General features: G+C 39.8%; 1 protein-coding gene across 1 annotated transcript; it reads left to right on the top strand.

Annotated features, from left to right (window-relative positions):
* The first annotated feature begins 8,787 nt into the window (after nt 1-8,787).
* On the top strand, nt 8,788-10,978 carry LOC108573898 (galactoside 2-alpha-L-fucosyltransferase 2-like). The gene is made up of 3 exons (XM_017936382.1): nt 8,788-8,965; nt 9,678-10,302; nt 10,438-10,978. The coding sequence occupies exons 2-3, from the start codon at nt 9,839-9,841 to the stop codon at nt 10,976-10,978; spliced, it is 1,005 nt and encodes a 334-aa protein (XP_017791871.1). The 5' UTR covers nt 8,788-8,965; nt 9,678-9,838.
* The last annotated feature ends 1,311 nt before the right edge of the window (nt 10,979-12,289 follow it).

The raw sequence follows: 12,289 nt of genomic DNA, 5'->3' as shown, positions 1-12,289 counted from the left end.
TGTTCTTCGATTATCCCATAAAACATCGCCCTGTGTATACCGGTAGATCGTAAATAATCGACAATACTCCCGGGCTTTTTCTTCCCTTACGACTTATCGCGAGATACACATTTTCGAACAGCGAATGTAGCTTACGAGACTGTCGCGCAAGTTTGCTCGTATATTAGTAATCATTCCTCCCGAAATCCTGTCAAATTTTCCTCGACGCTACGCTGGACTGCGGTTAATATTTATGCTAGACGTCGCGTTATTATGTATCAGGTGTAGAAAGGAAGAATTTTGGGTATGATCGAAGTTTTATTTGACCGTCCCTCGTGTCAAATCGATACATTCCTCCGGTAAAAAGTATTATTCGGCTATTTGTCGAAAAAATGTTTCATTTATTTTCTATATTTAATAAAATAATTTACAAAATTAATTATTCATCTTTTCGTTTAATTGATTTTTTACCATTGTGTCAAATGACCACCAAGAGACCTGTTAAGGAGAGGGTTAAGGAGAACGAAAAGAGGTATTGAAAATTCATGTAATTTGCATTATCGGTGGACTGTATGTGTTTATGGAAAATTTGAAGACGCAAAAATACACAGAATGCGTATAAAACAATGGCATATCTATTTTTTTAATTATATTCGTAAAAATATGAATTTGGATAAAAATCCGCAGTCTAGCGTTGACCTTCGCCATTTTTCTAAAGAAAACTTTTTCGAAGAAAAGACGCTCCTTCCTCTTGATAAAAGAAAACTCTTCAAATTCCACTAATTATGTAATATCACGTTGTTCCAAGAAACTATTTCTTTTAATTCGATAAATAAACTGTGTAGCTTGAAACCAGAGCTGACCTGAAAGGTACTCATCCTATACACCGAATTTGTGAAACTGCGACCCGGCACGCGGAACATTGAAATTTTTCCAATGGTTCCACTCATTTCGTAACACATATCGACAGTCTTGTAATTTTCTCATTTCCAATTTGCGTCCGTTAGTATTTCTTGCATTACCTGTAACGTTCCAACTATTTGCGTGTAATCTAATGGGAAAGCGACCCTTCTACGCTCTGCCACCAGAGGGACGGACTAACCACAGATTCTCGCTAGTCCTCACAAAGGCTCCTATTTGTATATATACAACTTCTGACCTGAGTCCTTCCAGTCCCTCCCGCGTCTAAGGCATGGGTCTCCCAGAAAGTCTTACGGATGACACGAGTCCACTAGGAGGCCCAGAACGAAACGCCCTAACATTTCCGCCTATCCTCTACCACTTTCCTACATAGCTTCTCAAATAAATAAACAAATAAGCCGTCGAAGAATAGAAAATGAAAGGAAAGAAAGTGTTAGAATTACATGTATAACAGTTAGAGGAGGGGGAGTAGGAAATAACAGTTAGTACATAGAGTAGTTAGTAAATAGAAAATTAGCGAGCTCTCGGAGGCATAGCCCCGTAGACGGGTTAGTAGAAGGGGAGAAATTCGTTACTACCACTTGGTAGAAGGGTGCTAGACGGCGAGAAAGACGAGAGATAGGGGAAATACTGGTTTGGCATCTACGCAATTTCCTTCATTAGCATCGAATTTCCGCAAGATACTCGTCCCTCACGGGCCTTAACCCCATCCCCTACGGCGAGCTACCAGAGCAGCTCCTCTCACACCTCTCCGTGACTTATCCCTTGCGTAAACCAAATCTCTGGCTGTGCAGAGATACAGGGTAACCCCGTTCTTGTCACCGCAGTCGCTGTAATTTCGACGTTTCCATCTTTACCTCTCGCACACGCATACGTCCAGTTACAATCCTTTGTCGCGTATCTTGTCGAGTTTTCCACGCGGAAGTCACCACCTTTCTCTGCTCGTTTCGAAGAGAAAAAACACACACAGCTACAACGCAAACACGTTGTGTATATTTCGCGAGTTCCATATCGGGGCGAAAATAAACGAACTGCCCGTGAACGTCAATATTGAACATCAAGCTCTCCCTCGTCAAAGTTGGCCTCGATGCATTTCGATATCACCTACTGCCGTTCCTATTTTTCTTCCTCCGGGAAAATCAGCGAGATTCGTCTTACGCCGAGGGAAACAGATCACCTTGTTGGATGAGCGTTCTTTGAATTATGCGAGAAAAGTGTAACGAAAGTAACCACCTTCGGATTTCTCGCGGCCTACGTACGTTTCAACACGAGTGAATCTGTAAGGGGAAGCTCCGAATCTACGTTTGTGCCAATGTTTCAAAGTTCATCGCTCTACCCTGTTTAATTTGGACGTGTTCCATTCTTCGTTACGCGATGGTACGTGACCCAATTAACAGATGCGACCATTTTGGTCGATAAGAAAAATAAGAGAGTTAGAATTTCGATACTTCGGTGACTGATTTTATTGTTACGATTCTCCTACAAGAGTAGGAAGATCGAAATCTGAGCGTAATTTCTAAGCGGCTTTTTTTCTCGTGGAAAATAAGTGCGCCAGGGTTGATACAACGTTGGTAAAAGTTACTACTCGTCGTTTCTATTGCGAGAATATGGGTATGAGAGGTTTGATTGGTGAACGAGAGGCCGTTAACCCCTTAACTCTCACATTTCCTCAACTTCATATGCTGTACGATGCTCGACTCGTGAACGAGTCTGTTTTCAGCTCGAACGCGGTTAGTATCGTTGCGCTCCCGATGTGTTAATCCCGGAAGGGCGAAATTCTAGTAGCTGGTGCGGTGATGGTGAAAAAGAGGTTTCTCTCCGTAAGAATATTTTTCAACTCGTTTATTTGCGGTGGTGCGTGCGTATCGTACAGGGATTTCCTTATGATCGTTTCCGGAGGTAAGGAATGATACTTTCGATGTGTTTTTGGTTTTACTTGTCCTCGTAAAGTGTATGTTTTGAACTATCTTCTTTGTGGTGGTGCGTGGGTATATATTAGGTCGGTGTATGTTGTGATTGGTTGGACGTTGAAGGTGGTGGAAAAGAAGGTCTCGAAAAATGCGGAGGTGTGATTGGATATTAGGAAACTAGTGGAAGGAGAACGTGAGGGTGAAGGTGGTGTGTAAAAGTTGAAATAATTTGGGGAAAACCCGGAGAGGGGAAAGGGATAGGAAACATGACCAGGATGCGACTTGAACTGCTTTATGGTAGGGAAGGAATTTGTTAGGGGCTAGGAAGACGGCTGGAAAGGACTGTTTATTAGTTTATGATGTGTTACTGGCCGGTGGGCTGCGCGACCGGACATATGCCATGTAAGATCAATTTGACCTTTTTTCAATTTTCATTTGTAGGAGGTGGTCTAATGAACTTTACTCAAATCAGGATGTCGTGCAAAGTAGTTTCTTTCGGACTCTTCCGAAGCTAAGAACGGACTGTCGTCGAAAGGCAAAGATATATCCGCTGGGCCGAACCGATGGGTACTCGGGTCTGGTGTTTGTCACTCGCCAAGAGGCGCGCCATAAACCGTCCCAAAATGCCTACACATTATTTCCTAAGCTTATAGACATAAGTTTCCCATTATTTTGTAAGTTACTTCTGTTCGTCGTAACAGAAAGAATTATCGCAATATGGAAAATGAAGAAAACTAATTTAAAAAAATTCCACTTATCGTGGAATTGTATAATCCTCGTATTTCTATCCAGAAATCACTTACCGACGTTCGAGAGGATCTGAGAATTGGCGAAGCAAGCGATGCTGATATTTTCCAAAACCGTTAAAACTGAAAGTTTCGATTGTACAAAAGAAGATTCACCAATTACACTCTAACCACTCCTTGTATTAACCGAAACTTCTCATCTCAGCAAAGTGAACGCTCTCCACACACATGCGTTATATAGAGAGGGTGAGCGAGAGGCTTCCGCGTCCCTAGGTTCCCCCCGTTTCGCGATCAAATTTCATTTAGCTCGATTCTCAGCGAGCGAAATGCAATTTGAAGAGAAACTCTGGCCTGACGGCGTAAACTTTCCTCCGCTAACTAGGAAGCAGCGTGAAAGTCGGCCTCTTGCTCCTAGAGCTCACCGAGGGGCACCGTAAACGAAGGAAAGTCGCGTGTACGGTTTTTATCAGGGGCTAGAACGACGCGAATCACGGCCAACCCGAGATAAAGGACCGCGATTTTACGGCTGGCCAAGTAACTAAGCGAACTTTACGCCCCCGGGACTTTATGCGGCGAACGACCACGCACATGATGCTTTTTTCACGAGGCAACTTCCACCCTCTCTCTCCCTCTCTGCCCCCGGAACCCGTAAAACTCCGCTTAATCACTTTGTCTTCTAATAGACCGGCTAAGCGAGTTATCCGTTTAATCCGACTTCGTTCTGGCCGGAAGGTTGCCCTCCTATTCCTGTTCCAACGGCCACTTCCGTTCCCTCGTTTAGTTCGTTTCTTTCGATTAACGACTAGCAGCTGATAAATTGTTGAACGGTCAGAGTGGGTATCGATCCTTTCTGCGAGGATGTAGCATACTCTTGTGCTCTTACCTCCGAACAAAGTTTTACACGTTGATCATTTGCCTTGGCGAGTCCTTTGTCATGTCGAAGGACGTTCTTACTTTAATTGTACCGAAGTGGGTGCTTTCACCTCAATTTATCAAGATCTGAGCCCGATGGTCGGCGTACAATTCGTCCGGAAAATACAATCGTGTTATGCGTTAATTGTCCCGGCGGGTACGTCTCGATGGTTGGCAAAGGCAAAACTGAACCGAGGTGTAGGTGTACTGGGTTTTTATATTGTTAGGACAGGGAGACAGGAGTAGAGACAGATGAAGATAGAAGTAGAGAAAGTGGTGGAAACGGAAAGTCCTCGTGCAAACCTGGATGCCACATGTGCGCTTCTTAGGCTACTCGAGGACGAAGGCAAGTCTTAACCCGGGGAGAGACAAAAGAATGGAAACTAAAATCTGAAGGAGTTGGAAAAGAGAGAGTTCGCATGGAAGAATAGAACAAGGTTCGGTAAGGGCTTGTTCGCGAATCTACGAGATATGAATGCATATGCAGTAAATTCTCCACAAGTGTCAGTCCGCAAGGAACCTGAACCTGACACTTGTAGAATCAGGGACTACGTTTTCGAGCCTCGCGCCCGCCTTTGTAGTTTGCCGGACGTAGACAAGGACAGCGAATGAAAGATAAGGATGAAACGTGAGTCGAGGCAACCAAGCGATTTAAATACCAACATTTTTAATCTTACGTTTTTTTATCCCGAAATTTTTCTTAACATATTGATGAGATTTTTCTGATGAAAATGACATCAAACACGACATAATTTGAACAACATGTCACGCCAGACAGTGAACGTGTTAATAAGTAAGTGTTGTTCAAATTATATCGTGTTTGATATCATTTTCATGACGCAGACCTAGGCGTAGGACCATCTATACTGACACTTGTAGAATCCAAACTGACTGACACTTGTAGAGAATTTACTGTACATGTGTGAGAATGAAAGTAAACAGAGAGAGAGAGAGAGAGAGAGAGAGGCCGTGAAATCTCGTAAAGGACAAGGACTGCGAGCGAGATAACATGGGCGCAGCAATGACGCAGTCCTAAGCGTAGGACCATCTATACTGACACTTGTAGAATCCAAACTAAGTGACACTTGTAGAGAATTTACTGTACATGTGTGAGAATGAAAGTAAACAGAGAGAGAGAGAGAGAGGGATTATGTCTCTATATCCCCTATTTTTTTTCCATTTCTTCAACCTGACAATTGTGGAATAAGTCCTCCTTATGCTCTGAAAAAATGTAAGAGACGTTAGTTACCATGAAGATGAACACTTGGTGTGAAAACCACAAGGATATTGGTGCAGGAAAATTTCGAAAAAAGCTGCAAAGCATAAGGGCGTCTAGAGAAAGCATCGTCATCGGGAAGAGAGGACCGAGAGGACGTTGAGTATTTAAAGAGCATCGAACAGGAAAGGATGCGTTCACCAGGAAACAAACCAAAAACACTCGTCCGGGAGAATGAATAAGCACAGCTCAGAAACAGAGCTGTTACGTCTCTATACTCTCTAATGTACGCAGTTAGTTTTGCTATACTCTCTATGTCTCCGTGAGTGAATCCTAATTGGTTAGGCCTTGACGTCGCGAGCTAATTTTAAGTTAGTAGCAGAGCTGAATCGTTAAGGTGGATAATAACGATAAACTTAGAGGTTAGTTTTGCTATACTCTCTATGTCTCCGTGAGTGAATCCTAATTGGTTAGGCCTTGACGTCGAGAGCGGCGGAAATACACGTGCCGAGCTAATTTTAAGTTAGTAGCAGAGCTGAATCGTTAAGGTGGATAATAACGATAAACTTAGACCAAGAATATTTGCCTCCCTGCGTGCAACATCGATGAAATTCGTTTGATTTGAAACGTGACGAGATGCGAGAAACTTGGAGCGATATTAGCGCGGAGTATAGAGTAGTAAACGAAGGAAGGAGGATTCTTTGAATATAAGAATTCTAGAAGGCGAAAGGACTGAAGAAAAGGAGGAGACGGGCCATCGAATGTCAAGCGGCTGGATGTAGGAAGAACGAGGAGTCCCAGGGCGGTCTGTATTGTGAAAGAAGGGTGCACCTACCTTGAAGAGACGAGCTGTCAATAGCACTAGCCTCGCGCGTGCAATTTCAATCCGTATCTTTCCTCATCGCGATAAGCGTCTTCGTGCATGCAAGCCCAGGTTCACGATCGAAACAACTCCCACCGCTTCGTCTTGTCAGCATAGACAAGATCCGAAGATCTCCTTCTTCTCTTGGAAACGCGACAGACCTCGCGAGCACTGTGAACAACGGAGATATTTCCGTTTAATATGTTCAATTGAAATTTACACGTGAAACGAATGTAATATTTCACGCAATCTCAATGAAATTTACGTGTAGGAATGTTTAATATTTCGTTGTTTACAATCGCTCGTGAAAGTATTTGCATTCTCGTAGCTATTTTCGCGCAATTTTCGGTTACTACGCGTTCCCAACGATATTCGGGATTGGTTTGTTTAATTTCGTAACGAAGAACGTGCGTTTTTGTAGAAGGAAATGGATTCGCTGTGTGAGAGAGAAATGAATAGACTGTGAAATGCTGTAAACCATTTGTAAAATACATTTGGTACAATTATCTTGCAATAAATAATTGACTTTTTCATATACAATTGCATTTCTTCATTTCTCCTGATGTTTCTCTAATTTAAACAAAACTTTAAACTGTTACTTAACAAGAAACGCTAATTATTCTTCAATGACAGTACTTGAAAGTAAAATAAATACTTCGATAAATGAGCGCTCTAATAAATAAATGAACGACTGACTTACACTACTTGCCGATTCTGAGGATTCTCGGGCGTCTGAGAAATGGTTGACTAGCACTACTCGCTGATTTCGAAAAAAATTCGGACGTCTGAGAAACGGTTGACTTGAACTACTTCTTCTCTTCTTTGAACACTGACGACAAACTGAGCAAAACAATCCCTCTGGTCTTTCTTACAAGGCCTGACCAAATAAGCAGAAAATAGGCACCTGGTCAAGAAATCCTCGCTTCTTTTCGGTCTTTCGCTGCTGCCGCTTCAGGGGAAGTTGCGATATAGGTAAACAGCTTAGCCAAATGATTTTCAATCAGCTGTCGATAATGTAGCACGTTGATAAAAGCAAACTGAAGATTAGTCGCCTTGTCCTCCTACCTGCGTTGGCGCGTAAAACAAACATTTAACAGCACGAAAGTTAATTTCCAAATGATTCATACACGATATATTATTACCCTTATTCTATCACTATTGGCTGATTAACAACGAGACGTCACAACTAAAGTCCATCTGAAGCTTCAAATTTTCTTCGCCGTACAATAGCGACATCTCACAAAATGGCCACTGTGTTTCTTTTAATTGCAAATGACGTACGAAGACGTTTGTGACTGCGTATAAGTGCCTTATCGTACAACGTCTTATCGTTTAAGAAGTTTTTGCCCCCCTGTCTTATTGTGGCTACGAGGAAACACCTCGGAGCGATTTCTTGAACAATATTGCGGATACGAGCGTCGATCGAATGCACAATAAAGCTTACGTATATCGGCTTTCGGTACCCGGGGGGCAGGGGAATGATAGGACGAACGGAAAGAGGGAGATTGAATGGAACGACCGAAGATTTCGATACGATCGTGTCCTCGTTATGATTTTGACCGACTATCGAGACGAAAACGCTAAGCTTTCATGCTCTATTTCCCCTAAGACGCTAGAAAGGATTCTTTTCGATTGAAAATGGTCACTAGACGCTTCTATTACAATCGTTCGCGCGTCATTACTCTTCGTTTTACCGATTTTAACCACTTTGTAAAAAGTGAGGAATATATATGTAAACCTTCATGGTCTTCTTCGTAGTCAGTAACACTGCACTCTTACACTTTCACACAATTTCAATTAAACAAAGAAAAATGCAAAGAAGAATTACGCATCACTGGTCACTTGCACGAAGATTAAACGCAAACCGCGGGAAATTCAAATTGCACAATTTCAACTATTGTATACAGAGGACGAGGTACAAGTGGCGCTATCTTCTGGTCGCGTGTTAAGCAAAGGTAGGTTTACAATTGATGGAAGAGTAGTGCTCTACCGTACCTAGTCAGCCAGTCTGATCGACAACGAGTGAAATTAAAAATCTATACATTATACTGTCCAGGGGTGACGGTTCCCTATGACGTCATCGGTCGGAACAACATCCCCCGTTCCAAGGATGCAAGTTCTGCCTGAACGAGGAGACGTTGATTATTCAGAAGCTTGCACGAACAATTTGCTTGCGAACAAAACCGAGAAAAACGTCGTGATAGGGAAAATGAGTGTACTGTGATTAATTCTTGTCGAGGTAGCAACGTTTTCGGGAAAACATAAAGCATCTGGTGTGGATACGCAACAAGCGTCAATGCACGAGATACGCATCGATCTCACCGGGAAAACATGAGTAGTAGAATCGACGGAGTGGTGAACAAAAGCTTCGCGGATAGCAGTGGATTTCAAATGAAATGTCAATCGTTATTCGGGACAGGTGAGTATATACTGAAAATATTATCGCTTATATTTGAGATAATTCGATTCAAGTGTCGACCGTAATTTGACCGTCGCTCTCTGACGAAGCAAATTTCCTTTTAATACTTGTACCTTATGTTTTAACAATTTTTTTCACACTTCAGTGTAAGTACTTGTTTTCTTTACAGTTTTTATGTTCTGTACATTCTTACACGCTGTATGTAGCTATATCAATAGTAAATATTACTCTTGTATATATCAAAGTTCGTGTAATATCTAAAGCTCACCACCTGTTACTACCTTATAGTGTCATATATAACATGTAATATACATTCATTAGATTCAGAATAAACGATTATTCTTAAAGAGAAACTAATTTACAAATACCACGCTTTGTATAATAAATCCTCGCTAAATTAGCAGCTTTCGAATAATATACGCTAGGCCATGTCCTTTTCATTGTCCGACCATAATTGACGTATACTACTTAATGTCGTTTCCATCGTTTTCCAGCCGAACGAAAAAATTATATCGACATTTCGTTTGCAAAAAGCAATACTCTTTGCTACATTTTTCTTAATTATAATAAAAAAAAAATGCATAAAATTTTCCGACGCATTTCTTTTTTAATCATTTCTATTATCATCGTTAGTTACACATCCCATATTTTATTATCATCTAGAATTAAGAAGCATCTGCTGTTCAATAAAGATAGTATTATCATTATAAAGATGTTCGACGAAAAGCAAAGGACATGGCACACCTATAGATACGAAATGCCGGACTAGTGGAAGTTGAAGAGTAGAAAATAATAAGCAGAAAGCAGTAGAAGATAGAAAAAAGAATTGATCAGTACGTAGTGACTACACCAATACAGGAATAAATAAGGATAATGAGTCACGCTCAGCAGCATGTACTTGCAAGTGCAATAGTCCTTGCTCTGATAGTGGTCTTTGGCATCCATGTCTTCCTGTTTCCTATGTACACATCCAACCCACCAGCCCATCATATAAAGATTTCAACATACGAGCAAGCTCTTTGTCGCACCACTTTAAAGAATGTCAGAATACCACTAGAGTGGAGGAATACTTGTCCCAAGTATGGTATAGTTTCTGTAGTCCAAGGTGGCAGGCTTGGGAATCAAATCTGGGAATATGCTTCTGTATGGGCTACTGCAAGAAGAACTGGCTTGGAACCATTTATGCCACGATGCATATTGAGAACGCTTGAGGAATACTTTGAAAATCTCAGTATACCACCACTCAATTATATTGGAAAATGTAACTTAGACGTTAGTCAAGTTATTAATTCTCCTGGACAGTGGAACAGCACAGAACAAAATATCATCATACCAAGGTAAGCTACTTTATTTCACTTGTTGTACTCACATATAGTACCTCAAATATTTCAAGTATTACCTCAAGTTAGTATACCTCAAGTATTATATTATATAATACTCAAATATAATTCCTCAAATATTTCTGTCGATAGACATGCAGCTTACTGGTCCCTTGTCTTGATGTGGTTGGATGATGTACGAAGAGAATTTACATTTAAGCCAAACTTAAGAGCTTATGCAGAAAGGGTACTAAAAGAGACAGCAGAGGAATATAATTTGTCTGAACCAACGTTTGTAAGCATACACGTACGAAGAACAGACTATGTGGATTATCTGTGGCAGAAATTAAAGATTAGACCGGCACCAGTCAGCTATTATTTCGCGGCTATGGATTACTTTATGGGCAAGTATAGTAACGTAGTTTTTATAGTAACTAGCGATAATATAGTTTGGTGCAAGTATAATTTGCATAGTAAACGACATAGAATCAAATTTGTGTCCGATGTGGATGCAAGGGGTCCAGGCAAAGACCTCGCGGTTTTATCAGCATGTAATCACAGTATTATAGATTATGGTACGTATGGTTCATTTGGCGCAATTCTTGCCGCTGGTGAAACTGTCGTGTACAATGTAACGACATACTTTTCTACGTTAATTGCCAAAGTTTTGCCAAACTGGACGATAATGAGTTGAACGAAAATCAAAAAGACATTCTATGGATCTCAAATTGAACAAAAATAATGCATGTACAAATACTCTTTATTATTGAAGATACTTTTTATACGGAGTTAAACGATAGGTTTCGTTCTATTTTATAATGCGGACATTATATTCTCTATATTTTTTATTTTCAAAATTAATACTGCTCAAAAGAATTTTCTATACCACTTTTTCTTCTTTTTTTTTTTTTATTAAACACAAACGTTCGTTTATTTCTTACAATTTTTGCGAGGGACGTTCTTTCTTAAATACACAATATTCGAAAGATTTTCATTTATTACTCAGATATATGTATGTAAACGAGAGACAACAAAATAGTTATTTATCGTAGAAGCTAAATATTTATCTTTGGAGTGTTTATTGCCTACTCGTATCTTTTCAAACAATTTCTAAAAATCCAAATGAAAGTGTAGCGTTATATTTTACAAGATTTTTATCAGAAAGATACAAGGTATAATGCTGATAAATTGCTTAAAAATGGTATGCATAGTTTTTCACTTAATTACGGCACTATTAGATAAAGATATTAGAGACCCATGCACATTTAATGGTAGTATAATAATCTAAAGAATATATAGGAACCTAATATAGAAGAGGGATACAACGGAACAATGGACCACTAATGTCTAAAATTAAAAACAGATGCTTATTTTTTTTACTAATATGATTCATATTCTTGCGGCCCTGGAAAAAATTACATAGATTCGATATTCTTTTCACATGATGAACCAATGAACTGAGCCTAATCTACACAAAGAAACAAAAATCCTCGCAGAAAATGTTTACGGTGGTCGGAGTTAAGATACAAATGATGTTTGGATATTCGTACTATTTATTTCTAAAAATCATGATCTCTTAACTAGTTATTTCGTGATACAATACAACAATCCAGAGAAATAAAAACGTAGCTAAATTCGCGTAAAGAAGATACAACAATCGAACTTGCAGATACATATTTAGAAAAAAGAAAAAAAAAGTATTAACAAAACTATAAACTCTTATGATGTACAATGATTTCAACTGTGATTCTATTTCTTATTGTGCCAAATTCTTAATATACATACACGTATAAAAAATATATATGTATACATGCGTATATACAATTATATATGTGTGTACAGAGAAATATACACGCTCGCTTATAGCGTGTGCACATATACATACATAAGATTATATCTATACAAAATATTATAAAACGTTTTCAAGTGTGTAAAAAAAAAACAAATGATGGATTATTTCTTCACTTAATAATTAAATGTTTCCAAAACCGAAAGAAAATCAATA

This window comes from Habropoda laboriosa, unplaced genomic scaffold (assembly GCF_001263275.1).
Source record: "Habropoda laboriosa isolate 0110345459 unplaced genomic scaffold, ASM126327v1 scaffold111, whole genome shotgun sequence".
NCBI lineage: Eukaryota > Metazoa > Arthropoda > Insecta > Hymenoptera > Apidae > Habropoda > Habropoda laboriosa.
The sequence above is the reverse complement of the archived record's forward strand: the minus strand, read 5'-3'. Positions and strand labels throughout refer to the sequence as shown.

Coding starts and splice junctions, on each gene's coding strand:
- LOC108573898 (XM_017936382.1), top strand. CDS start 9,839: ATGAGTCACGCTCAGCAGCATGTACTTGCAAGTGCAATAGTCCTTGCT. Junction 10,303..10,437: donor CAAAATATCATCATACCAAG/GTAAGCTACTTT, acceptor TTCTGTCGATAG/ACATGCAGCTTACTGGTCCC.